Source organism: Drosophila subobscura, chromosome U (assembly GCF_008121235.1).
Source record: "Drosophila subobscura isolate 14011-0131.10 chromosome U, UCBerk_Dsub_1.0, whole genome shotgun sequence".
NCBI lineage: Eukaryota > Metazoa > Arthropoda > Insecta > Diptera > Drosophilidae > Drosophila > Drosophila subobscura.
In genome coordinates this window covers 20,823,834-20,851,575 of record NC_048534.1, presented here as the reverse complement: position 1 = coordinate 20,851,575, position 27,742 = coordinate 20,823,834, and the positions used below count along the sequence as shown (strand labels likewise).

The window sequence follows — 27,742 nt, the reverse complement described above, 5'->3', positions numbered from 1 at the left end:
TTGCACATGCACAAACACGCAGCAGACACAAACACACACACACCAAGGGAGAAAGAGCTGCATAAGATGATGGCATAACGGTTACAGCTTATCCCTACCCCCGACCCTACCGCCCCAGCCCACCCACGACCACCTCATCCCGCAGATTGTAATAAATAAAAGACATCACAAAGAAGTCGCCACTCGGACTGGCCTCCGCTTACATTAATATGAGTGTGTGTTCGAGTGTGTGCGTGACTGCATTTGGCTCTCTTCCGTTCGCTCTCTTTCTGATTTTACTCTTAAGCATTTTTTGCTGGCTGAGATTTTCTCAGCTGAGGTTTGTTATTGTTTTTCTTGCTATTTTGCCGGCTTTTTGGGAGAGCGAGAGAGAATGAATGAATGAATATGAATATGAAAGCCCGCTCTCTCTCCCACTCAACCCACCCAACTTACGAAACTTCGCACACACTTTGCGGTTCGAGTTCGAACCGATTGCGGTTGCACTGCACTTCGTGTTGGCTCAAACGTGTTCGAACTGACACCGAAAAGCTAGAGAGTACGTAGGAGAGAGGAGAGTGGTAGCTGGTGAGGGGGGTAAGAGCTGTGGCAATAACCGGAAACGGAAATCATATTTGGGCAAGTTCTATTTGAAAGGCTCGTCCTTGCTCGTTGCTGGTCACCCCGGTTCGGAGTGCAATTAAATAGCGAAATGCCAATTGTTTCAATAGCACTCAAGCTCATCCTTGAGCAGACACACACACACGCAGAGGACAGAGAGCGAGAGACAACGACAGAGCCTGCCATTAACCGTTAATGCACAGATCGTAAATCGAGTTGGCAGGAAGGTGTGTCATTCGGACTTATAAATAAAATTAACAACTGCCCGCCGATTACAGAAGGGGATGGATGGGTACAAGCGGAAATATTTGCGCGACTTCGACTTTGCTGCTTCTGCTTCGTCTCCTTCTTTCCCGTAATTAATGGCAAACAATTACAAAAAAAAGAAAGAAAGAACAAGAGAGAGCGGGGGAAAGAATGGAGGCCCCAAGTGGTATTACAAAATAAAATGCGAAGAGCAAGTTAAAAAGTGAATTACCTGATAAAGGACAAAACGCGATTTGAGGTGTGTTTGTTGGTTACCCAGCCAATTCCTGTGCTCCCCCCGGACTCGCTCGTTCCACCCAAGAACACAGAGCACAATGCGTGTGTCGCGGGTTAAGCACCCGTGCCCAGCATGGGGTCCTAAGCGGACAGTGGGCCGTAGAGGCAGATTCAATGCTAAAGCTTACGCAACAAGTTTCTGTGATGAAAGTTGGGAGTTAATGGAAACGTTATCCCTAATGGATGGACAGTGTATGTCATAAATGTAAATGGATTAGTATCTTCTGTAAATATAAAATTCCATGTAGTTATCTATCCACATTTACTCGAATCTATCCCACTGTCTTTGCATTTTCTATAGTCCCAAGTGAACAATAGCCCACATCCGATTCATGGTTGATTCGGTCCTTCCATTCCCCATCTCCATCGAAGCATTTACCAATTTGTTCCACTGTGCTTATCCTTTCAGTGGGACTACGTCCCCCCTCGCAGCCTTCCCAGCAGCGGTCAGTGTCCAGCTGACGCGCTTAATTAATTACGCGATTGTATTTGTGACTAACTGCTTACGGTTGCCCCTCATACCTCATCCGCACCGCGGATTCTACTTGGCTCGAAATGTTGTGGTAATGCAATCGCAGCTTGTTCTTGGTTTTGGGCAGCGTGGGCTCCCCCTTGAGGGAGTTCTGCCATTGAGGTGTGGAGGCAAGGACGCCGCGTCATTGGGGAGAAATTAATACCCACTTAAGCTTAACTGGACAGTTGGCGGGGCTCTCGATGCCGCCTCAATGCCGGCCGCAATGCCTCGATGCCACTCTTCTCGCTGTTTTCTCGAACTGAAGGTGATTCACGAGGCGCAGAAATAAATCGTTTGGATATGTTGAACCTTTTAAATTCATATGTGAGAATCTCAAGAATCTTTGAGAGTTCTTAACTCAGAAAACAGGCTTTACTTAGACTGAAAAAGAGATGGGAGAGATACAGCCTTGCTGGTTATGTTTCAGTTTAGAATTGATACCCGTAGTATTTTCCAAAGAAAACCTAAATCTACCGGGAATTTATGTAATATTTATGGGCAGTTTCAACATTGTTTTTAGTACTCTGCGACCCAGACCTTATTTACTGCAAACACTTACAAATATATTCCTACGACTCCTGTGGTAGTCCTGCAATTATCCTCGTGGAGTTTGAACCCCAACTCATATATGCAGTGCCAGCCCACACAAAAATTATGAAGTAAAACAACAAAAAAACGTTTTTATTACCGAAAATTACAATGTGCGAACGGAAAGAAAGGTGGCCAACACCGGGGTCATTGGCAACAGTGGAGAAGCGGGAGGAGAGGTATGAAAAACAGGAGGAGCGGAGTTTCGGGCCTCCAGCTGTCCTCTGGTCAGGCAGGGATAGCACAGATGGAATGGTTAGAGTTCTCGGATAGTTGTGGGCCCGTCAGCAAATAAACACTCTCACCCTCGCCGCGGCCTCTGCCTGGAGGCCAGATCCTGGCAGGAGGTTAATTTCATTAGAAATTCATAATTCTTTTTCGGGGGGCGGCGGATGGGGTGCTCTATGTACCTGGGCCTGTGCCTGGGCGTTGCTTCAACATGTGTAAATGTGAGCAATAAAAAATACATATTCCATTCATTGTTGTTGTCGTAATTTGTTTATAACGGTATTTATGAAACGGTCACAAGTCAACGCTTGCCACAAAACAGCAACAACAACTACGGATAATATGTACGGCGACCCCTGGAAACACGCACCAGGAGCAGGGACTCCCCATTCGACTCCCGTATCACCAATTATTCTTATTACGCCTATTACCACAGTTTTTTTCGTTGTTGTTATTTTTTAACCACTTTCTATGGCTGTTTTGGGCCGTTGTTTGGGCAGTTCTTGTACCCCATGCTGTAGCCCCTGCTGACCTTTTATGTTAATCGCATTTGGCTTAGGGGACACCGCACAGAGAGAGCGGCAGAACGGGCGAGAGAATGTGCGGGGGGGCAGAGAGAAAGTCTTGTAGCTGTAATTGATATGCGTCCTAATCATGCAATCCTTTGTGTCCTGGCGCTCGCCCACCCACACTCACTGAACGCCTCGAAAGGAAACAACTTCAGTTTTGTGGCTTGTTAGGTGTATAAAGGGTATAATATGTGTAGTCGGGAAAGTAATTACAAGCTAAGCTTCGTTTTGGTTAGGAATTAAGTGACGTCAGAGCTTGGGCACAGAGTTTATTTAGGTAATAATTTAGCAATACTTTGGGGAATAGTCAGAGGAGTATCTGTTTTGATTACGAGCGTATTTGATCGCAGAAAAGTGAACCAAAATGATGAAAAATGCAATCTACCAGCAACAGATCGTCAATGTGTCAAATCATCAATTAAATTCCACCTCTTCCTTTGCTCTCCATCAATAACAACTTTCTTGCACGCTTCTTTCTTCAACTCAAACTATTTTTAAATATAAATCAAAGCTAAATTTAAATCCCTGCTTCAACTAGAGTCTGTCTCCCCAAGTCCCATCTTCAATTCCCAGCTCAAGTCACAGATTAACTTCAGTTTGAAGCGTCTCCCCAAGAGATCTGGCATTTGCTGGCTAATTAATAAACTTTCACATATCTGCGCGCGGAGATCTTTTCACTTGCAACATTCAACATTGAATGGGTTTGTGGGGATCTAGCCGAAAATCGTTTTATGTAAATTATCAACGAACGAAATGCCAAGAGAAATAAGTCGTAGATGTGTGTATTAGGGTGTGTTTTGTATATATTTGTATAATTTATTGCATTTCGATAGTTAGTTAGTTTAATTACAGCATTTTCACTTAACAAAAGTGAAAGTGCAGGTGTTGTCAAATGTTCAAGACTGTTGGCCAGCCAGCCATCGGCAAACCAACGATCCAGACCAAAGCAAACCAATTCGATTTGAGCCGCTGTTATGGGTATTGCCCAACCTTTGACCTCTTGCCTCTTGCCGCCCAGGTACGCAGACAGACAGACCGACAGACCGACAGACGGTAGTAATCGAAACAGTTGCACTTCTCTAGTGGTTCCCGGTCTGTTCTGGTCGTGACCCCTCTGGAAATCATAAGGCAATAAATCTTTTTAATATCTCTCCTTGTTCTTGGTCTTGAAATCTTTGCTGCTCTTTTTTCTGCTTCACTTTTAATTCTGGCTTGTTTCGTGGGCGTTCATTTTCCTTTTCTCTTTTCTTGTAACATTTTTGTTGCTCTTTTTGGATATTCTCACGTCCTTTTGCCGCTTGTGGGGGGGAAGCAGAGATGAGGTTGGACTTGGGGGGGCGTGGTCATTACTCAAGTTTGTGGATTTGAAGTAATAACTCAGTGCGTCATAAAAATTTTAATTGCTTTGGGTTTTCCCTCAGTTTTTCGGTTGCGAAAGCAGTTCGGGTAATTAACATTAACCCAAAAATGTCCAAAGAAACACAGAGCCAAAGCCCTGGAACAATGCAAAGAACCGAGAGCCACGAACATGCCCCAAAACAATGAGGCAATAAAAATTGCAGCGCATAATTTTCCAACCCACCTTCCTAGAGAGAGAGGAAACCCTTTTTTTTCTTCTCTCGCTCAAAATTTCCACGCGTATCAGTAATTAGTTTGGTTATTGTTTTACGCTGTGCACATCTCTGGGAAGGGAGTGTTAAGGGGGGTAGAAGCTAGAAGATTTAAAGAGAAAATTCTACAAGTATTTCCAGTAAATCTTCGACCAATCGTTGCTTTATTTTGATCACGAACGCTGCTCTCCGTGCCCTCTCTGCACTAAGGTCTGTTTTGGTATCTACAAGTAGATTTTCAGTGGTTAAAGAAAAGGCCAAGCCGCCTTGTCATCTAGCAAAATTTATATGTGGGATCAAAAGGAAGTCCCACAACAAAAATCAACACCAATTGTTGTTCTACGTTGGCCAGGGGCGAGTGGCCAGAAGATGCTGCAGAGCCCAGTGCTAAGTGGTTGCAATTAGACCAGGGTCCATGCGTACAGGTAGAACAGGTAAACAGGAATTTTGGTATTAGGAGATTCGAAGTACGAGGAGTGGAGTGGGTTTCGGTTGAGCTCTATTGACTTTGATCCTAATGCATTGCAGGGTTGGCGGAGAATCTATTTCGAATTGAGCAACGCATCTCAAGGTGGCAATAAATTCTGATTGCAATTGACACTTTTATCGCCGGTCGCCTCATCGAAGGGATTCAATACAAACTTGTTCTAATGGTCAACTGTTTCTCTTTTGTTACAGCATTGAGGCTGAGCAGGAGGAAGCAACAGAAATACAAACAAAATCAATTGAAAGTGCAGCTGGAGCTGGAGCAGTGAAGGAAGAACTGCAAAAGCAGAAGGAAAAACCAGCTGAAAATCGAAGAAGAACCTCTGAAAACTGGACACAGAAACGAGCAACATCTGAAGCTGCAACTTCGCAAATATCAGCAGTAAGTACCACTCCAAAAATATCTTATAGATAAGTACGACCACGAGGCAGATATTTATGAATAGAAATAGTCAGCGGCTATCTCCATTGGGGGCTCCTTCTGCTGGTCTTGTCTCCACTGGCAAATCAATTCGCTAATTGAATGCGGCGCAATTGAAATGCTTCTTAATATTGTTAAATATGAACGAGTTGGCATCCCTCGATGAGGCTGCCATCTCCTCCATGGCACACATGCCCCCCTTCGGTTAACATTCTTAATAGAATCAAAGAGCGACGCAATATAACTTTTAATTTGGCGTAATTGTGACTGGGTTCCCCATGTCTGCGACTTGGAGACAGATTTACGTGTGTGTCCGTCCGTCGGCCAGTTGGAAACAATCAAGAATAAATTCGAATTGGACAGAGTGAGCTGAGATTTGATGAACGAAGTTTAAGATACTCTTGCCAGTCCAAGAAATATAGAAAAATCTTCCTTCTCTTCTGCATTATAAATGTGTCTGGCTAACCCTTAATACCCTCTCCCAGCGTGAATAGCAGTCAAAGTAGGCGTCTCAGCAGGCACCCCTGTGGGGTGGACTATCCACAGTTAGATCTGCTAAGAGGGTAAGGCGTATGGTAGAGCAGAACCCCCTCCGACAACTGATGAAATCAATTAACCAAATGGCGCGAGTACTCGACCAATTCCACTGACCATTCGGCCACAGAGACTTTTGCATTGGTTAATAACCGCTTGTGCAAAAAGAATCAAATAAAATACAAATAAAACTAGAGAGAATTGAAATCAAAATCAAAAATATTTCCATACACACACACACAGGCAAACACACACACTTAAGCTTCAAAGGGGATGGCTGCCTCCCTCCAAAAACAAAAACGCGCAGTCCAAAAATATTCTCCTCTGAGGAGCTTCAATTGTCTGCACTTGAGTTCAATTTCTGTTTTGGGTCTCTCTGGTTAAAAATGCTTTTAAAGCTGCCACAGACGCATAGAAAGAGCGAGACAGACGACAGACAGCGAGTGGAAGCGAGACAGCGAGCGTCGGCAGACGGGGGCAGATATTTTCGTCATAACTATAAATTTTATTAAGATTCAAATGTTCTGCGTACAAATTTAGATACAATTATTACTTACTTCAATGACGCCGAGAAGGGGGAGCCGAGTGAACCAAAAGGGAGGGGCGCAGTGTACACTGGAAATCATAGCAGGAGGTCTCGATACTTTGTTGGTTCTACTTTATGGGACATATTTGAGATGATTCAAAGCCCTCTCCAACGAAACAGTTTCATTGTGCGAACATTTCTGATAGCATCAGGATTTTGGGAGCCTAATAAAGTTGGGAAAAGTAATAATTACTTGTGGAGAGTCCTCTCTAACTTAGTACCTTTCTGTAACTACTTGCTTCAGTTTTGACCGATTGGGTGCTCGATCTGCTCCGACCCATTCGCCCTACGGCTGCACACCTACCCGCTGCCCCCACCCCGCTGCATGCAGCTCTCTCAGATCATTCGTCAAATGACAATTACAATGACTTAATTACTTTTAATAAAGACGTCCCGTCCAAATGTGGTGGCCTCTTCATTAGCGAAAAAAAGCCACAGACACACACAAACATACGATATAAATTCTGGGATGGGGACTTTTTTGCATAATGCCTCATTATGCTTAGAGCAGGGACAGATCGTGCCAGAAGCTGGGAGTAGGCGGGTAGGTGGAGTGGTGGGGGGTTGAGGCATGGACGCCTTAATACATACAAATTGAAAATTGATGAATTTTTCCGGTGGCCAGAAGATCTATTCTCTGTCTCTCTGTGGAGACGAAATGCAGCAGCTGCCCTCGCACTCGACTATCAATTAGGAGGGGGATGGGATTACCCACCGATCTGCCGATCAGCCCCCCTCCCGGCTACAGCCGATTCTATCGAACAATCAATGGCAATTGCTTTGGATCGCCATCGAAGGGAAATTACTGATCCTCGTACTCGTACTGGTAATAATGACTTTAATTGAATATTGCGCACTTCATTCATTCCGCGTTCTAAATTTGAATTTGTGGCAAGAGGGGCAGCAGGCAGGCAGGCAGCAGGCAGGCAGCAGGCAGCATATTTATCCATTATAAACTTCCAATCGACCATAAACACTTGGAAGCCCCAGTCTCTGTCTCTGTCTCTGCCTCTGCCTCTGCCTCTGTGTGTATCCATGAGATACAATGTGCGGGGTGGGTTGGAGGTAAGCGACAACGAGCTTTATATTTGGATATGCGAGGTAATGAAGTCCGCCGCTTCACATGGCCAAGATTCGCAGGCAGCGTGAGTACCCCCTGCCAGTCCCCAATCTCCGCCCCTTCCCCAACCCGAACAATTCAAGCATGAAAGCAATTTTTAATTTATTTTGGTTGAGCGCTTCACTTTTTTCCTAAAATTATGACATAATAGCAACAGCAACAGCAACATCCAGCGACTGAACCACCTAATAATGTCATATGGAATTGATTGTGCCCCGAACGACCGAACGAGTACCGCCCGCGACCCAGAGACGGAGCCAGGGCCAGAGGCAGGCGGGTGTGCTAAACGCCTGGCCCTACAGCTCGGAGCGGACTGTACGAACACCTCTGTGCTGGCAGTGTGGGAAAAGTATATTTGGATGCGGATGGGATGCCAGCAAAAGCGAACACCTTCCGCTTCACAAATCAGCGGCACAGCCAGCTTCACGTGTGTGTGTTTGTGTGTGTGTGTGAGGGAGGGCGGGAGTGAGGCTCCGCTGATACTTCGATTGCTTTTCCAGCTCCCATGGCATTAGCGATTGACCAGTTGTCAGTTGGTTAATGCTATAATTAACCTGTCCACCACAGTCCTCTGTCGCACCTCCCGCTGCTCCCACGGTCGCTCGCATATCGATCCGACAAGATGGCCCCCAAAAAGAACCTATCGATACCGCTTGGGGAGTGTGTCGGATGGCAAGTTGAATTCGAATTTTGCACAGGCTGAAATCTATGCAGAAAATTATCTGAGCAGATCGCAAGATTCTGTGTGAGGTTTGCAGGAGTAAAATAAAAATGATAAAGTTGAAGATTTTTCTGGGAACAATCACCGCATAAAATATTAGTTCTGATTGGGGAGTTAAGCTGCAAAGATATGAAGTATTAATAAATAAACTTGTAATAATAATACCACATATTCCCTTCAGCTACTCCCACGCCCCTTATGGTTATTGGTTGAAATTCTATTGAGTTGTCATTGTCGTACCGCAAACACTCCCAATCCCCATCGCTTACTCCCCAAAGACATAGTTTTCTCTTCTAACTGTACACGCTGAGACTCTAAAATATAATCGTAAAATCTATGGCGCAGTTGTACAATCTGCGAGTGGCTGTGGCTGTGGCTGTGGCTCTGGCTCTGGTATAATTGATTTAGCCACATTTGTATCTGTATCAGGTTTAATGCTCGTAACAATTTCGAATGGAGTGAGCTCCGTGGGCGCAACAAAGATGGGCTAACTATGTAAACACGATCATTAAATAAAACATTGAAAGCGAATACAGGCCACAAAGAGAAACAAATAACGAAACAAATAAAACGCACACACCAAGTGCGAGAGAGAGCGAAAGAGAGCCACATTGGTAGAGCGCGCGAGAGAGATGCAAAACGCAAATAGAAATAGAAAACATGGTGGAGAGGAGAGGAGAGGAGAGGAGAGGAAAAGGAAACAAGTTAACCAATGAAATAAACGCAAATTTAATGACAAACCAACGCGCCACGCACAACTTGGCCAATACGCGTTTGTTTTTCCATTGAGCCAAAAAGGCGGACAGGCCGAAGACCGAAGACCGAGAGAGCACTTTACAGCATGAGCGGATCGGGATCGTGAAACGAAAACTACAAAATGGAATACATAATAAGCATGTACAAACATACATACATATGTACATTTGTACATAAAAAATAATGAACAATGAATTAAATGTTATGAGATGTAGAGACTCGAGACACAGACACTCCACTCCAGTCCACTCCACTCACTTACAGCTGCAGATACATACAATAGATAGATAGATACACACAGTCGTAGGTAGTATCTGTATCTTCGGCTGGTAGTAGAGCGATCCACCAGCTCTGATCTCTCCCGCTTGTCGCTGCTTTTTATTGCTTTTCAATACCGAAAGTTTGACCAGAGACCTGGGGGAAAATTAATGCTCAGTATGTGTATCTCTGGGATGCGGACACATTCTTGTAGTTGCTTTCTCTTTGTGTTGATTGTATTCAAATAATGATGCCGTGGCTTGGAGTTGTAGCTGGAGCTGGCCTGCATCTCGGCCGCCGCAGACTGTGTCTCTCTCTCTCTGGCTAATTTAATTTATGGCCAGTTTATGTAAATGTTTAAATACCATTTAGTTTGTTTGTGTCCAGTTTTTGTTTCACTCGGCTCTTGCCACCAATGCCAGATCAATTTCTGTATCTCTGTATCTTTAATTTCTACTTCTACGCTTCAGTTTGGTTTCTTCTTATTTCTATCATTTCTTTCTGCTTTTCGGTTGTTGTTCAATATTAACAATTTTTATTGTATACGACAGTTCATTGACATCGTACCAGATCCAAACAACCAACCAGCCATCCATCTACTGGCATATCTTTATGTGCTTGACCAAAAGAAAGTTGGAAACTCTTCGAGTGACGGCATCCAGCATTGGCATTTGCATAAATTTGGCCACATTTCTTGGCCATGCGAAAACTACACAGACATAGACATAGACATAGACTAGCCAACAACATCAGCTTGAGGCTAATTGCGGCCCATTGAGATGGCTATCAGCGGACTCGCCCCATTAAGAGAGCCATTTCGGCTAAGTTGGAAATTAATTAGGACAGGTTGAACGCTGCCCGAGACCGACTGACAGACTGCGGATAGTAGTGGGTGCCAATAAAAACGCATTGCAGTCAGATCCCCCACGAGATTTCCACTACAGTCTCACGCCTCTGATGAATGTCTCCACAGTCCATTTGGCGCTGCGAACCACATCTAGATTTCAGGTTTAAGTTTCGATTGCGATTATTGCGCTTCAAATACGCGTTTATTTTGCTTTGCTTTTGATACCCTGTTTGGAGGGTTGTGCGAGAGAGTGTATTGGGTTTGTGGTCAGACAGATAACAAGGGGAAAACAAACGTTGGAAAATGAGTAACAGGTATCAAGGTACCAGGTATCCCCTTTGTCGGACCACCTTTTTTTCTTACTTGATTTTTTATGTTGACTCTCGGGCGTATTTTTTATTTGCTCATTGAATTTCTGAATTTTCTGAAATTACTCAATTAGTTTAATTAGCAGCTGCTGCTGGCTGGCGGACTGTCTCTCCTGCAAGTGGATCGTGGCCTAAGCCAGGGGAGGTGCTGTGACAATGATACACTCCCGCTCCTCTTACCTTGATTGATTTTGTTCAAAAACATAATGTAATTCCCGCTTGAGGTCGTCTGTCTCTCACTCTCTTCAAGTCAAAGTCAAAGGCGACTTTGGCGACGGTCATTTGTCAAAATCATTAATGCAATTACAGCAACCAGACTGAGACTGAGAACTGAGAACTGAGACTGCGAATGAGACACCAGCAAGAGTCTGAGAACTGAGAACTGAGAGGCTGTGCCGTGCCTGCCTGCCTGCTAATTATTTTGAATTATTCAATTTCATGTCTCAATTTAAATTCTCCAAGGCAATTAGGAAAAGTCGTTCCATCTCCGTCTCAGTTTTTAGTTTTTTTTCCTTCTTTCTTCTGCCATTGAGTGCCACTTTGATGCGTGTCCATCTACTGGGGTGAGGATGCCGAGTGCTGCCTGAGGTTGAGTTTTGGGTGCTGCCAACTCCCAGCTCTTGGTCTGGGCACTATGCGGAAAATGCAAATGAGAGTTCGTATGTGTGTGTGGCGAAGCAACAAATAAAACCATTTAAATAATTGAAAATCGAACAAATCGCGCTGCGAAACCCAAAAAACAGAAACAGCACAGAGACAGAATAGATTTCAACGTTTCAATAATAAGTTTAATGGAAAATGGCCAGCTATATGGAAAACGTATGCAAATTCTGCAGAAAGAGAGCCACTAAGGGGGGATGAGGGAGGAGCGTGTTGTGGTAAGGTAAGGGGCCAAGGCAAAATCCTAAACAAAATGGTGTCCAAAAACTAAATTCAACTGTGATGGTTGTACATATGTACATACATGTGTATGTATGAGTGTATATGGATATGTATGTGTGTGTTCCCTGCCAGAGCTGAGTGCGTGATTATTTAATTCAATTAATTTGTATTTTGTGCAGATTAGTCGAGCGAATATATTGGGAGATAGAATGGAATCTTTAGAGCATATTAATATGCCATAAATATATCATCTCATAATGTTTAAATATCACTCAAAAATAGCCATGAAAATGGTTTAAATAAATGAAGTTGTATCCAAAGACTTCCGTCAATAAGCCACTTCTATTGGTAACTTTTCAAGCAGAAGTTTTCCCGTATGTTCGATCGAAAATATCAACACATTTATAGCAACCTTTTTTGTTTATTTTCCACACTTGCGAAGGACATTTTTTCACACCAAAGTGTGCTGTGCCTCAGGCACACTGTCACTGTCACGCGCCGCACTCACGATTCACGGCACAGCTCCAGCCAGAAGGCCTACAAATGGATGTATGTACAAATGTATGTAAATATGTATGTACGAACATAAATACATAGATATGTATCTGTATCTGTATCTGTAGCTGTGTATGTTGGTTTGTGCGCTTGGCCAGCCAATGCGTGTTAGATTGTTGATGTGCAAAATCTAATTAATTATTTCATTAAAAAAAAGGCATTTTATTGACATTCTAATTTGGATTTTTAGAATATTCCGCTCTAAACATGGCATTGTGTGTGTGTTTGTGTGTGCGAAAGATATAAATACAGATACGAGTACATATAATTACCCGATGTACGCGTATACATAGATATATGTACATATGTACATACATATGTACGTGCCTCCCCCGCATGCCGTAAAACACGTCGGATGAGCGATTTTAATTGGTTTTTAACTCATTTGCTTGCATTGAGCGGCGACCTGCATGGCCCCCTGCCCGCTCCTCTTCTCTCCCATCCTCCCAACCCAAAAGATGGATACACAAACCCTTTTTGCATCAGGGGCCGACCGGCCTCCTGCTAAACTTCCATTGTTGACAATCTATATAATTCGATTTGACATTTTGCGAGCGCCGCACGGCGACAATGACCAACATTTAATCGAGATTTTAGGTGTGTCAAAAACTAATCAGGAGCATAGCAAATTATCCACAGAATGGGGGAACAAATTGAAAATTATCTGCCAGATAATTGGTCACATTTATGGCGGGGACATCTACACTAGCACATCCCAGAGCTGCCCTGAGCTTCCCCCCAAAAAATATTCTTCCGCACTTTCGAGTCAATTTCCTGTTGTGATATTTATGCGTGTATCTTGTTTATCGTTGGCCCCACTCCCCTTAAGCGCTACAATATGGAGTCATAAACGACATAAACATAACTGTAAAAATAATGCTGGAACCAAGAAAAGGAGGGACAGGAAAACTTCATACTTGTACCTCGGATTTCGACTCATTGGATTTCCCCTTTTGACAACTCGAAATGCAAATCGTAAAAATAACAATCATCATCATCATAAGGGGGCGGGGGCCGTTCCTTCCTTGTGCGCCGCTACTTGGGCTAGAAGAGTACACATGACGGCGCACAATGAGAGGGGGACAGGGCAGGGGCAGTGGCAGGGTAAAATATGTACCCAGATACTTCTGGGTTCACTCACCAAGGCGCCGTATCAATTTACCCAAAAATAACAAGTAGCTATTGAGCGGAGTGTGGAGTGAACCTTAAGATACTCTTTGGGAAGGTTTTGAGATGATTATTTGGAGGGAAGACAATAAGAATAGAGTAAAGCAGAGCATAGATTAAGCATCGATCATCGATACTCATGAATTCCTCAAAGAAATCTTTAACTGAGTCTCGGTGAATCTTTATCTATTCAATTATTGGGAGAGTGCTCTAGCCAAGCTGCTTCAACTCCTAATTGTAGCTACTCCCATAACTTTAACTACTGCATTAAAGATACCATTCGATAGCCAAACTATTTCCCCACAACCTACTATCTTCAGTGTAGATTCTACACCCTCCCAAGCCGGCACTGTCGGGGTGTGTACTACAAATAGTTGGTAACAATTTGGATTGTGCCCATGGCCCGACCAGCAGTTGTTGCTGTTATATCCGCAATCCTAGACGTGAAGCCCGACCCAAACCCCCGCCGAATATGCGTGTTTGCACAGTCATATATATGTTTGGATCGTTATATATAGTACACACACACACACACACACCTATCTGTGTGTTTGCAGATGATTGTGTGTTGTTTAGTAATTCGTTTTTTATTTACCATTATCATTTACATTTATTTGTTATTATGTTACGCGGAAACTTCCAACCCACACAACCGCCTAAACAAGTACTGTAGGCTGTAGCACCCTCCCCTCCACCCTCTCCTCTCTTAGTGGATATTTTATTCGCGTTCTGGGTGCCTGTTTTATTTTCTTGTTTTAGTTTTAGTGTTCGGCTTTTAGGCAGTTGCCAGTTGCTGCCATTTTCGAACATTTTGAAGTGTGGCAGGACGAAATGCAATTGCGTTGCACGAGCCCAGCCAAATCCATATCCTTCTCGCTTCCTTCTCGCTGATTACATGTGAAAAGGTGTGCACTGTGTGTGTGTTTTCTTTTTTTTGGTAACCCCATTTACATATATTTTTGTCGGTTACCAAGCCGGAACGTACGAGTATCTATCCGCGCTGTTGTTTTATTTTCGTTGGTTCTTGGCTTTCGTTAGTTATTGTACGGCAGTTCCCCTTCCCCTTTCCCCACCGTATTTATGCGATGCGAATGTTTGTTCAATAAACGAAATAATTGCCAGCAAATGTGTTATGATGAAATTGTTTTGGGTTACTTCATAAATTAGCGCAAAAACGAAACTCACGCAGCACCAGAGCACCCGAGCACCCGAGTACTGTGCAACGCATGGGGGGAGGGTCGGGGTTGGGGACAGAGCGCAACGTACTCCCTTTTAGAAAATATCAACAACAAACCACCCAACCACCCAACAGGCAACTAACTAAATTCGTAGTGATGTAGAAACCGTAAAAGAAACTATAAAAACAATACTACTCAATCCATAGTTTCTGGTTTAAATTTTCCTCTCTTTTCAACGTTGCCTCCGCTGAACTCCCATATTATTTTCATAGCTGAAATGTCAGGCCCTGACTCCATATGAAATCCCCTCTTCACTCCTTAAGTAAACCAGCTCAATGTGTAATCCCCCTGCAACAAGCAACCATTTCTCTTCTCTGTGTAATTCCACTTTTTCATTCATCTCGGTAATGAGTTCTGCCTAGCAATTGCTCAGCAAATGGGATGACTGCACTGCCCTGCCCGTCCAGCCTCTCTCGATGTAGCCTTAGTCACGGCCCAAGCAAGTGATGGTCATAATCGGGTTTAAAACGCCAAATCATTAATCAAGCAGCGAGGGACTGAGTCAGAGAGTGGAGTACCCTGAACATGATCTTTGCACGGAAATTCCATGGATGCATGAAGATTTATTCGAGCTGCAAATGCAGGCGCCAATTGCAGGCAAAGCCAAAGAGTTTTTTGGAGGGAAGTTTCCGCCTCTGCAAAGATTGGTAATCGTAGTCGTCATAGTGATCGTAATCCAAGACCTGAGATGAATTCGTTTATAAATATTTTGATGGTGGTACATCGATCAGGTTGTGGTTCCGCAGAAGCCACCACGAAGATGGATGGATTATCGGGGCTCTGGCTCTGGCTCTGGCTCTCTCCCCAACCACTTCTAATGATCTTTTGGACAATTGCTTTTGGGTTTCGAGAGGGTTCATGTGTGGAGCAACTTCTGGTTCATTGTGTTGTTGTGGCTTGTAAACGCTTAAATTAAATTGATTTGCGTCTAATGCCCCGACAAGTGGTGGGCTTCGACTCTGGGCTCCTACGATGGTGGCATCGATGGTGGTTCGGTTCAGTTCGGTTTGTGTAATTAATGATTCCATTAGACACCGCAGCGGCGTGCCCCGGTCCCGCTGCTTATGTATGAATAATTGGTAATAATATTTAATGATTGGCTGTGCCACAGCGACTACTGCCACATGCCACCTGCCAGAGCAATTGTAACTTGTTTCTTTTCCCAACTCTTTGCAGGCGCTTCAGGGCCAGCATTATTAGCTCCGTCCATGGCCGCAAGCAGAGTCCGGTGAAAATGGACAAGGGCCGCCTGAGATTGCCGCAACTTTCGCCAAACTAGCAGAAGGGAAGAGGAGAGCAAGAGCAGAGCAGAGCAGGAGACATCTACGGCAAAGACTCTTTTGGGCAAAGTAAATATTTGCCAAATCTCAACAAAAGGGCCACAACAATAGCTGCGAATTGAATCGTAGCCGAGGAATTAGCCACAAAGGAAGACGCATTCTCGCGAGAGTCCATTAAGAGCAAGGCCCGGCCCCCACACAAGAGCAATCTCCCCAAATCTTCCAACGGCTAGAAGCACGCACAGACCGACACCCAGGGAGCAGGTTGAGAGCCGACGGTCCACTTAAATGACCGAGTCCACACAGCTGCAAACGGCGGAGAACAACAACGCGGGCGTGGTTAAAATGGAGCCACCGCCACCGGCGACCTCCTCAACCTCCGGCCACGCGCTATCCGCACTCTCCATGGCGGCCACCGGCTCCGCCCTCTCCCCAGCCACACCGCCACCATCCGCCCTGGGTCTGTCACAGCATCAGCATCAGCATCAGAGCCATCAGAGCCATCAGAGCCATCATCAACAGCAGCAGCACTATGCCCTCAAATGGAACGACTTCCAGACCTCGATACTCAGCTCGTTTCGGCATCTGCGCGACGAGGAGGACTTTGTGGACGTGACCCTGGCCTGCGACGAGCGCTCCTTCACCGCCCACAAGGTGGTGCTCAGTGCCTGCAGTCCCTACTTCCGCAAGCTGCTCAAGGCCAATCCCTGCGAGCATCCAATTGTCATACTGCGCGATGTGCGCAGCGACGATGTCGAGAATCTATTGAGGTGAGTCTCCCACAGGACTTTCCCTTTACATCCCATGAAATATCTTCGATTCCTTCAGCTTTATGTACAACGGTGAGGTGAATGTCAGCCACGAACAGTTGCCCGACTTCCTGAAGACGGCGCATCTGCTGCAGATTCGTGGACTGGCGGATGTCAATGGGGGCTATCCCTATGCCAAGGCGCTGTCCGCCGCCCTCTCGCACAGCAGCAACAGCAGCAGCAGCCACAACAACAACCTCAGCAGCAGCCACAACAACAATCTCTCGGAGAGCAGCAAGATCAACAGCTATCTGCCACAGACCCAGACACAGACAATGCTGAACAACAGCAACATCAGCAGCGGCAGCGGCAGCAACAGCGGAGTCCTCAACAGCAGTCACGGTTCACCCTTCAGCACGCCCCAGGCTCCAGCCTCAGTGCCTGCCTCGAGTGCCGCAGCGGCGGCAGCGGCAGCAGCAGCCTCACTGACCGCTGCCGTGGCAGCAGCCGCAGCTGCCACAGCCAGCGCTAATGCCAGCTCGAGCAGCAGCAGCAGGGACCAGCTACAGGGCCAGAGCACAGGCAGTGGCAGTGGCACGCCCGCCATCCAGGAGCTGAAGGCATCGGCAGCGTCGCCCGTAAGAACACCCAATCCCAATCCCAGCAAAGTAACGTTTGCATCCCACCCGTGTGCCCCGCTTCAGACCCCCTCTAACTAGAGTTTTACTCCGATTGAAACCTTTGCAGGCCAGCAGCAGCAACCATTGGGACATGGGCGAACTGGAGGGCAGCCGCAAGAGCCACCTCACGCCGCCGCCACAGAAGCGCATCAAGAGCGCCGATCTCTTCCGGGCACAGCATGGCATCAGCCCCGAGCGGCTGCTGCTCGATCGTGAGTTTCCCGTGGCCGGACAGCACCCGCTGACGCGCAATCGCGCCGGACGCGACACCTCCAAGGACCGGGAGCGTAACCTGGAGCTGCGCGAGTCCCTGCTGGGACAGGCGCTCGAAAACAGCAACGGACAGCAGGCGGCGAATCAGGTAGGTTCCCAATCCCAGCTCACAACTCAGTTCAGAGCTGATTTTTCTCTCTGTCCGTTTGTCTGGTGTCCGTTTGCAGAAACACGATCTCGGACAAAGTGCTGGCGAGGACTCGAACAGCAGCGATACGGAGCCCTCGGATCGGGGCGATGGCCAGCATGATGGCACCCTCGATGGCATCGACAATCAGCGCTCGCACTCGTTCCCCAATGCATTCCTCGGCCTGCAGGGCATACCCGGGCTGTTGCCAGGACCCTCTGGAATGGGCAGTGATTTCGGTGAGTACCTGAACGATTACTTCGATTACGATAACGATTACGAGCTTGCCCATTCGTTTACACTTTGTTCTATCGAATATATTATCAAATATTTGCCTCTTGTGTATGATTTATCGATCGAACGGAGCGACATTCGCATATGATTTGCATTTTGGCTAGACATTTGTTGCATAGTAACTAACTATCAGTGTATCGATAAACCGATAAGCCGCTAATCGAACGAAATTTATGAAACTAAAACAATTGGCACCCAAATCAGAAATCAGACTCAGATATTAGCGAAGTAAAAATCGCACAAAATAATTGGCACAATCAAAAGCTGGCATTAAACATTTATAATTCAAATTAATCGACTTTCGATATGATTTATCGATTGAACGATGCGAGTAATGTGACAACATTTCGCGTATAATTTGCATATTTATAAACCTGTAATCTTACCGTAGAATAATCGATAAACCGATAAACGCCAAGTCATCGAACCACCAATTGGCAGCAAACAAAATTATAAAGAAATTACATACAAATTCCCATAATCCAAATTGTAATTAAAATCTAAGAAACATAAACCTATCGATAGTTATCGGTTTATTGGCAAAAGTATGTTATAATCCATTTATTTTGCATTCCTTATTCATGTATACAACTTTGATAACTATCTTAAGTCGTAGTTATAGTCTATCAGATAAGTAGAGGCAGTGAAACACACAAATGAGCAATCGAATGAGACCATTTATCGATAAGAATATCACGGTAATAATCGGCAATAACATGCCAAATACATCTACACCTAATTTACCCTGGCACTCGATCCCAACGAGCCTCGAGATGGGAGAGGCAATCATTAGGCCCATAACCAACTGTCGCTGGTACAAAGCTGGCCATATGCTCAGTCCTTATTCCAATTTCTATCGATATGCCCGTGTCGAATGCTGTCCAAGAAATATGCGCGTAGCACGTGTCGCATTAGGCTGGACAGCAACTGCTGGCCGGGACATTTCGGAGTGTGTGATTATAAACACATTCAGATGTGTGTGGGGAAGAAAAGTGTACATAAGGTCCCCATCCTCCTGCCATCCTCATCCCATTCACGTATGTGCAAATGGACAACAAAAAATGATTATTACTATTACCGGGAATACTATTGCCATTGACATAACTATGGCCATGGCTATAGCCTGTTACTGTTATTGTGATTATGATTACCATTCGATTGGTGCGGGAGGGATAAGGATAAGGATAAGGGTTTTGGGCGTTACAAATATGATTCGGTTCTTGGGGATCTTTCTTGCTGTTTGTTTGTGTTGCCTAAGCACATGACACGCACTTTGTCCGGCATCGCAAATGTCGCATTTATCGCGCATTAAAAAGATAATAGCCAGAGACTCTCCGAAGTATTACACACAGCCCTATCCCGGCTGTAGGACACTTGCTAAGCCTGGACTGTCGTTTAATATTCAACGCACATAGATCATGGCAACAAATGTTGGCCAGCACTTGGTCAGTTTAGTCAGACAGCTGCTCAAACAGACAGGACGGAGATGGTCTTGGGTTCAGAGAAATCAAATTTAATAAAGCATAAACATTCAATAAGCTTCGCTTCGGTCAGGCACGCCTCTGCCTCTGCCTTTGCCTCTGCCTTTGCCTCTCTGGAGCCAAGTCATTTGAAATTCCGAGCAGCGGTAACGGGCAGAGGACTCTTGGCCATTTGGAAATCCGAATCGAAAATATTAACGGGCCGAGCGAGCAAAAAGGATAAACTTTTGCGCAATGATAAAAATGATAAGTTTTTTTTGTTCCTTCTTCTTCGGTGTGTTCTGGGTGGGTCCACGTCCACCCACAGGGGGTGGCAAAAAAGGGCGACACAGACACGAGCATGGATGGACATACATATTTAGATTTTATTTCGTTTTATTGCTTTTTTGTGCATTCGATTTATTTGGAAAGGCATTTTGGCAATGGCCGAAAACGGACTTGGAAATTGCGCACATGTGTGCGCAGGGACTCGAGAGCTGAGAAGCGGCCCCCCAGCCCACTCGCATCGAGTAATATGAGTTGGGTTTGCATTTTAATATATTTACTTCTCGTGTGCCCATGGCCCGCCCCCACAAATGTCACACACTCTCTCGCAATCAGATGCGACGGGGGCCAAGTGGATGGGATGGGCTGGGACGTGGGACACGGGACAAACAAAAACTACAAAAGACGGAAAAAGTTTACTTTGCAAAAATCCATTGCAGAAACATTTATAAAGTGGCCCCGGCCAAAACTTGGACTAGGACCAGGGCCAGGGCCAGCCACCGAAAACGTCTTGGAGCAGCAAAAAGGACTAGAATAACAAGGAGGGAAATTGTAGAAATGTAGAAGAAGCCGAAGAAACATAGCCTGGACCCTTTCCTAGGGGGCGTCTTCGCACAGGACATTTTAAAATGAAAATGATAGCAAGAAGACAAGCAAAATAGAAAGAAAAGAGAGAACGGACAGAACGGACAGCGGACAGCTAACGTGGCCCCAGGCAGGCGACGTCTTCAGGTGGGAGTGGTGGGGAGATTGAAAGGATTGGAGGAGGCCCAAACATTGACAGCAAATAAATGGCAGCCAAAATAATAACAGCAAAGGGGAGGTGTGCCCCGGCACATGTGTGACACCAAAAGGCAGGAGGAAAGCCGGAAAGCGCACTTCAAATCAGCAAAAAGCAGATAAAAACTATAAAGAATGGACATGTTTGGGGAGCTATGGACTATGGGCACTCCAGCTAGAGCCGATTTTGAGCTGAGACAACCCAAAATCTTGGCTTAAGAGTGATACATCCTAGGGCCTAAATGATGCAGCGTTCCGCCAAGTGATATGAGATTTTGTTTACCCCTTCTTGGGCGCTTTATAAAACATATAAATGAAATCTCGTAAAGTCCTGTTGCCTGTGCCAAGATTGCTAGTCAAGAGGGAAGACGGCAAAGGATTGCTGGCAGCTGCAGCGCCGCTTTAGGTGCGAAGACTGCAGTTTGGCGCCGCCGGGCGTGGGCGAGCAAAAGAAAAAGAAACGTATAAAAGCGGGTTGGAAAAGAAATCATTGACATATGAGGCCAGTTGCTCATTTCTTGGCCCAACAGCAGAATGCAAAAGTTTGAGGGACAGCGGAAGCGGGAGATGGAGACGGGGAAGGGGAAAGGGAACAGGAACCACCGACTTGGCTGGACTGACTGGCGCTTGTCGCTGGGCATTTGGCGTTGAGGCTAATGCGCAAAGTTCTTTCCGTTTTTATTTGCCATCTGGTCGAGGCAGACACACAAGACAAGACACAAGAAGGGCACACACGAGAGAGCTCTGCCTCAACCCTCACCATCTGCCTCTCCCTCTCCCTCTCCCTGTGGCCCAGCAATGCATTTTGCTCCTTGCCTTTTCTGCTGCTCTGTTGATTTATTCGAGAAATATTATTATTTATTTGGAAAACATTCTACTGATTTAATCTTTTTGACTGCATTTGTCATGACTTGCATTGATAAACCGGCAAATAAATTGATTTACGTTTGGGTCAGACAAAAGAAGAGAGAAAAAAGGAGATCAGACGTGACTGGAGAGGCATGGCCCAGGGTAATCCCTGAGATTATCAGTGGAGCAATTTCAATCTTATAAATGTTTATGCCTCAATCCTATCCCAATTAAAATGTTGCTCTCTGCTACACCCTGCTGCTGGTGTCCGGTAAGGGGTTAGAAATCTCCACGCTCCACCCTCAGAGCCCATAACAGTTCGCAGATGATTGAAGCTTCGTGTGGCTATAGAGACATTTAATGACGTACGCGCCCAAAGGTCCTGCTTTCGGGGCCTGGGGTTTTGCGTGAAATACGTAAAATTAGCAGCCGGCAATGGGCATGCCGAGAAACATTATTTCTCAAGCCAAACAAAACGCACCCATCCTGAAGGAATGGCCAGGGGAATGGGCAAAGCCGTGGACAAGGGAAGGTGCGTGCCTAGTCCTGCCTCGTATGTGTGCGTAGTCCTTGCTCCTCTATTTGTTGGCGTGTTTGCATTTAATAAATTCGATTAACAACGGAATAAATACGCTTAAATGCGGAAAATAATGAAAACTAACGAAAAGCGTTTTGTTAGCCGTTGCCTTTGGCTCTGGCTTTGCCTCTGAGCTTCGCCTTTGTCGGCGTCGCCTGGGCGCCGCTTTCATTCCATCCGGCATTCAATCATTCCATTCAGTTATTCATTTTACGAGCTGTGTTATTATTGTAAATATGTGTGTGTGTGTTGCTGTTGCTGTTGCTGTAACAAATACAAATACATTACGTGAATAAACGCACCCATTATTTCATTTCATCAAGAACCATTAACGCCAACACGCTTACAAACCGAAACCGAACTAAACCGTAGCACCCACTCCCCACAACCCCAACCCCACACACACTCGGGGTCTTATGTGTGAGTGTGGCACTCACTTGGGCCAGCTTGCCCCCTACCCGCAACCCACACATCCAGCTGCTGCAAATGAGCGAAGGACATGAAAATGTTCAAGTAGATATACGGACAGGGACACGGACTCGCACTCGCACTCGCACTCGGACAAAACTTTTGCTGCTCCGGATAATGAGTAAAATGATTGGAAATACATTTGCAGTGCGTGCGTCTGTCGCATGTACATATCTGTGGCTCTACGTATCCGTATCTTGTGCGCCTCTCTGTGGCACTCTGGCTACAGCTTCATCGTTAAATTGTTGCCCAAGACATTGTTTTGTCCTCTGAAAGGGGCTTCTAGTGCATGCTCCTAGCATGTTGAAAAATTGTCTTAAATTCATGAAAATTATTTCAGAAAAATGAAGAATTTGTTGCATTGTGATCCTCAGGGTTCGTTCCATAAAATATTTTTCTGCTGTACCCCAAAGATTTCTATAGTTTTCCATGGCACTAAAATGTGTGGCGAATAATTTTCAGATTTATATTGAAGCTGAATCCTTTGACAGCGCCCAATGGCACGCCCAAAAACTAAACAAAACAAAAATTGTTATCAAATTAATTTCAAAAACTCCATCTGCTGCACGTCACACTCAAGTGAGTGTTGGTGTATGGGTATATAAGTTGAATATGTAGATACATCCAGCACACATATTTATATGGTATATGGGGGAATATGCCTGTGCCTGAGCCATACAGTAACAAAGTGCCAGAACCGGAGACACTTCGGACGCACCACACACACTCACACAAGGAGAGAGCGGACAGAACGGACAGCTGGGCGGACAGGCAAAAAGGAATTGGGGGATGGACCGAAAACGAAACCGAAACTAAAAACTTTTGAGTTAAATTCCCGCTCTAATGTTTATGTAGATGAGGGATTATGTCATTGTGCGCACAGCCCCCAAACACACACACATGTACCATAAGATAGATCCCAGAAAACCCAACGGACACAGAGGACTACGGACAGAGGACGGGCAGGTTGCCCAGAGTGTATGCGTGAGGGTGGCAACACTTGAAAATTCTAATTTTCTGCTTAAACTTCAAATGAAATTGTTTTGCACACAGTTTTCGGAAATAGATGCGAAAAATGGCAAATGGATAAAAACATTATTATTATGTATGTATGAATGTCTCTCGCTCGCACTCTCTATGGCTCTCCCCGTCTCTGTCCCTCCCCCTGGAGCTCCATCTAAATCTATGTATTCAGCTGCTCGTATAAGGAATGATGCTGTGAAGGCTTTGCGGGAGTGGGGGCACTGGACAAGTGTTTGCCATAGAAAATACATTAAATTTAAACAAAATTCTCTGTAGTTGTTGTTCTACTTGAGCTTAACTCACACACACACACACGCACGTGCACATAGATACAAATATAAAGGCAGGCCAGGCAGCGGCAAGAGGATTGTGGGTGTGGGGCACAGGGACAAATGCAAAAGTTTTACTCGAAACTATTTGGTGTGTTGGCTAGGGTTGAATTGGGTTTTGTTCTCTCTCTCTCTTGAGGGGGGGAGAGGGGTTTTTCGGTTCGGTTTCTGGGGTCTCTGGGCTGTGGGCTTTGGGTTTGGTTTGGCCCTTTTTGCCACGTTGTATTTTAAATTCAAGTGGTCGTATATATAGTAACAAAAGCATTCATCTATGGAGGAACACACACACACTTACGCACACTTGTACGTGTATGCTTAAGGATTTCGTTTACCGAATCCGAATCCGTTTCAAATGCGAATTTATTTCCAACGAAAATATTACAAAAGTCAAAGACACAACTCGCCCAATCCACCCTTCCAGCCTGCTGCCGCCACCCCCGCTCTCGTAGCCCAACCTCTTACCTTACGAAAAAGGTCATTTTTGGGCATAGAATTTACATAAATCCATATGGATGCTGGCCCATGTCCATGTGTGTGTGACAAATAATACACGGCGAGAAAAAGATTGAGAAGTTGACAGAAAATTAGCCAGAGAAAATGAGTTTATGGCAGGGAAAAGTTTGATTTTTAATACTATTTAAATTGAGTGAAGAATCTTCTTTTTTTTTTGTAATCTTCCACTTGTAGCAGCCAAAACTTGTTGAAAATTTCTGCCAGTGCAGCCGAAGTGCTGCTGCTGCTTCGTGTTTCGCCTTTACCGCTGCAATCTGTCGGCATTTTTGCGCTTATCACAAACGCTGAGGCGACTTCGGGCTTTTCGCTCCTCTATTGATAGCCCAGGCACAGGCGGCACAGGGGGCTTTTGGGTTAGAGCTTGCCATGTGTGTGTTCCTGTTTGCGTGTGTGTGTGAGCTTGTGCGGTTTTACAAACGGAAGACGAAGGACCTGCCTCGGCTCGGCCTTTTTCCATTTGACCCCCGTTGGCCACCTTCGTCGCATTCATCTACGTCGCCGTCTCTCCAGCTCTCCATCTCTCTATCTCCCGTGCGTCTCTCTACCCAACATCTTCGAGTTTCCTTTTGTGGAGAGGTTTGCTCTCGCTCGCTCGCTCGCTCTCTCTCGTTTTAGGTTTCTCCGCCTCTTCTTTGCCCTGTCTCTGACGCATTGATATCCCTTTTAATGGATGAATTATTGCCGCACATGCGAAAGTAGTTGCTGGCCGGAGAAATGCCCCTTGCCCCGTGCCACCTCCTTGAAAAAGGGAGGTTTCCACTCAGCGGAGAACGCGTATCCTTTCGACCCACCCACACACACAATCGCACACACAGATGTATCCCCACAAAGACAGAGCATTTGTTTGCATTTCATTTCCTTCAGATCTTTGCGAGTCCTTCGCATCCTTCGTGCATGGGTCGGGGCGCCTGCCCGTGACTCTGCCTCCGACTCTGTCTCTGCCTAGGTTGACATGCCGCTTGAGGTCAGTTAATTAAGGGTGCTCGCATATGGTATCCCCCCCCAACCCACTGCCACGTGTGCCTGCCTCTGCCACATGCCCTAACTCTGGAGAGAGAGCGAGAGCGAGTGGCATAACTCTTTTACCCCCATATGGATATATATCACAATTTCGGATGCGCGGGAATGCGCCAAATATCCATAATAATTGAAGGATATTACATCAATAAACCACCAGCCGCCCGCCCGTACTCTCCATTTCCTCTCCATTGACCAGGCCAACAGCTGGAGGGTGGACGGGTTCGAGGGACTTCTCCCTCCCTCCCCGTGTAAGGTCTGCATTTTAATATTTCTAAGTATCCACCACATACACATTGGAGCATATTCGCATATAATTTAGGCATTGACAGGCGGCCACCTACAAGCGGGGCTAAATGTGCGTTTGTGTGTGTGTGTGTGTGCCTGTTGGGGGGTTGCAGGGGTGTCAGTCAGGCGGCCATTCGAGCGCCAACAGCCGACGCCATAAACTAAATTTATTGCAAATATTTCCTCAGCAATGAGCAATTTGTGCGATCGAATCCCGCAGCCCACTGCTGTAAGGGAGCGGGGGGGGGGGCTGGGAGCGAGTTGGAATTGTGTGTGGGAAGTTCGTTATGCGGCCTAGCACATCGAACGTGTCGATGATGTATTTGCACAGCCTTCCCACACGCACACACAAACACACACACACACACACACACACACACACACACACACACAGACACACAGAGAGCGAGAGAGTCGTCCAGTGTCCAGCTTTGACCCAATTTGGGGTAAGAGGAAACACAGGGCTTCCTTGGGGGCAGATATCTGCATTAGCATCGCTTAAGGATGCGAAAATTATGGCCAAGAAAAATATTGTGGGAGATTGAGATGCGAATGCAATGTAATTGATGGAATTTCTGCTGCTTTTCGGTGCATAAAATTGCAAACAATTGAAGCAGAAATCAAACAAGAAACAAAGAATATTCGCTGCAGAATTTTAGAGCCCCATTTGGACCCACTTTTGGTTGTTGCATTTATCAAAGATGCTCTCCAAATGTTTCCTATTCCCTCAAGCTGCCAATTTTTAAACGTTTCGACTGTACAAAACGGATACATATTCCCTTCCACACATGTCTGCATTCCCATGGAATATTGCAGCTGGATTTGCGAGATTTATTTGAATTAAACTCTTCTCTCTGCCACCTTTCAAACGTTTATGCCCAAACTTGTGTCCCAAAAATGTTGCCAACATATTCTACGGATATCTGTGAGAATGTCCAAACCCAAAAAACACACAAAAAGACTTTTGTCAGTTGCTGTGTGTGTTTTTTGTTCGAGAAATTACACGCAAAAACGAAGCTTAGGGACCAAAAGGTAGAGAGCGGGAGAGAGCGGGAGAGAGCGAGAGATCCAGTCAAATGAAATTACTCATACGCCCAGTGCCACAATCCAGCACACACACACAGCTAGAGTGGGAAAGGATAGGAGAGATCTGTGGGGTGGGGTTAGAAAGAGAGAGCCATAGAGGCCGACAAAATGGTTGGCCAACGACAAAACTAAACAACAGCAACAACAAAAAGCGACTAAAAACAGCAATAACAAACATGAATTTTAACAAAATACAATTTCAATACAATTCAAACTTTCTAACACAGACACAGCCATGGACATAGCCATGCACAGACACACACATACAGAACGCCAAGCGTACCAGAGAGGGATAGTGAGCTACAGCCGACGGACCCCTCCCCGCTTAACCACAGGGCCAGCTCCAGCGCCAGCGCCCATGCCAGCGTCCCGTCCACTTTGCTGCTCAACCATCAAAACCAACCCACACAACGACGACGATATCCATGCATCCCCCCCCCCTCCGCTCAACCACTGCAGAACCCCTTTCAAAGTACCCCACCCATGAGCCGTGCGAATATGAAACTAAAACTTCCTCTACTCATTTCCTGTCCAGGTTCCGTCCCGCTACCCCATGGAAACCCCATTCCGGCCACCGCATCGCCTGCTGCTGCTGTTGGTCGATGGAGCGGGGGTGGGGTGTTGAGGGGTGCTTTCACCAGGGGTGGGGGGTGTGTGCTTTCCGTGGCAAAAACTATCTCGCCCGACTGTCTCGCCAGTTTTCAGTTGCGTTCTAAATTCATACATTCATTACCATCACATTTCATTCACACCCAAACCCAGAACCCAGCCCCCAACCCTGCGCTCAACACCCCCTACAACTCATCATCCCCCCACCCACAGACCATTCGCAATGAAGTTAAATACAATCGTTGGTCCGTAAACAAAGCAAGGCCCACTGTGCCACTGGGGATGGGATGGGTGTAGCGGCTGGGCTGGGGAGTAGTTCGCTGCTCATAAAGTAATAAATTGTACCGTAAATAGTGCGGCGCAAGTGTTCGATGGAAGGATGAATGCAGAGAGATGGATAGAGAGATGGATAGATAGATGGATGGATGGATAGATGGAAGCTTGAATGGATAACAGGAAGGGAC

At 45.8% G+C, this 27,742-nt stretch overlaps 1 protein-coding gene across 6 annotated transcripts in view; it reads left to right on the top strand.

Annotated features, from left to right (window-relative positions):
* The window catches only part of LOC117901528 (protein abrupt), a 53,051-nt gene that overhangs the window by 8,775 nt on the left and 16,534 nt on the right, over positions 1 to 27,742 (top strand). Inside the window, exons 3-7 of one of the 6 annotated variants that reach the window (XM_034812310.1) lie at positions 5,331 to 5,520; positions 15,768 to 16,641; positions 16,700 to 17,258; positions 17,368 to 17,661; positions 17,738 to 17,939. In XM_034812310.1, the coding sequence (XP_034668201.1) occupies positions 16,160 to 16,641; positions 16,700 to 17,258; positions 17,368 to 17,661; positions 17,738 to 17,939 (1,537 nt within the window). In that variant the 5' untranslated portion in view covers positions 5,331 to 5,520; positions 15,768 to 16,159. Of the gene's footprint in view, positions 1 to 5,330; positions 5,521 to 15,767; positions 16,642 to 16,699; positions 17,289 to 17,367; positions 17,662 to 17,737; positions 17,940 to 27,742 lie in introns of those variants that run through there. The other 5 variants (XM_034812308.1, XM_034812309.1, XM_034812311.1 and 2 more) reach the window with 5 other exon arrangements.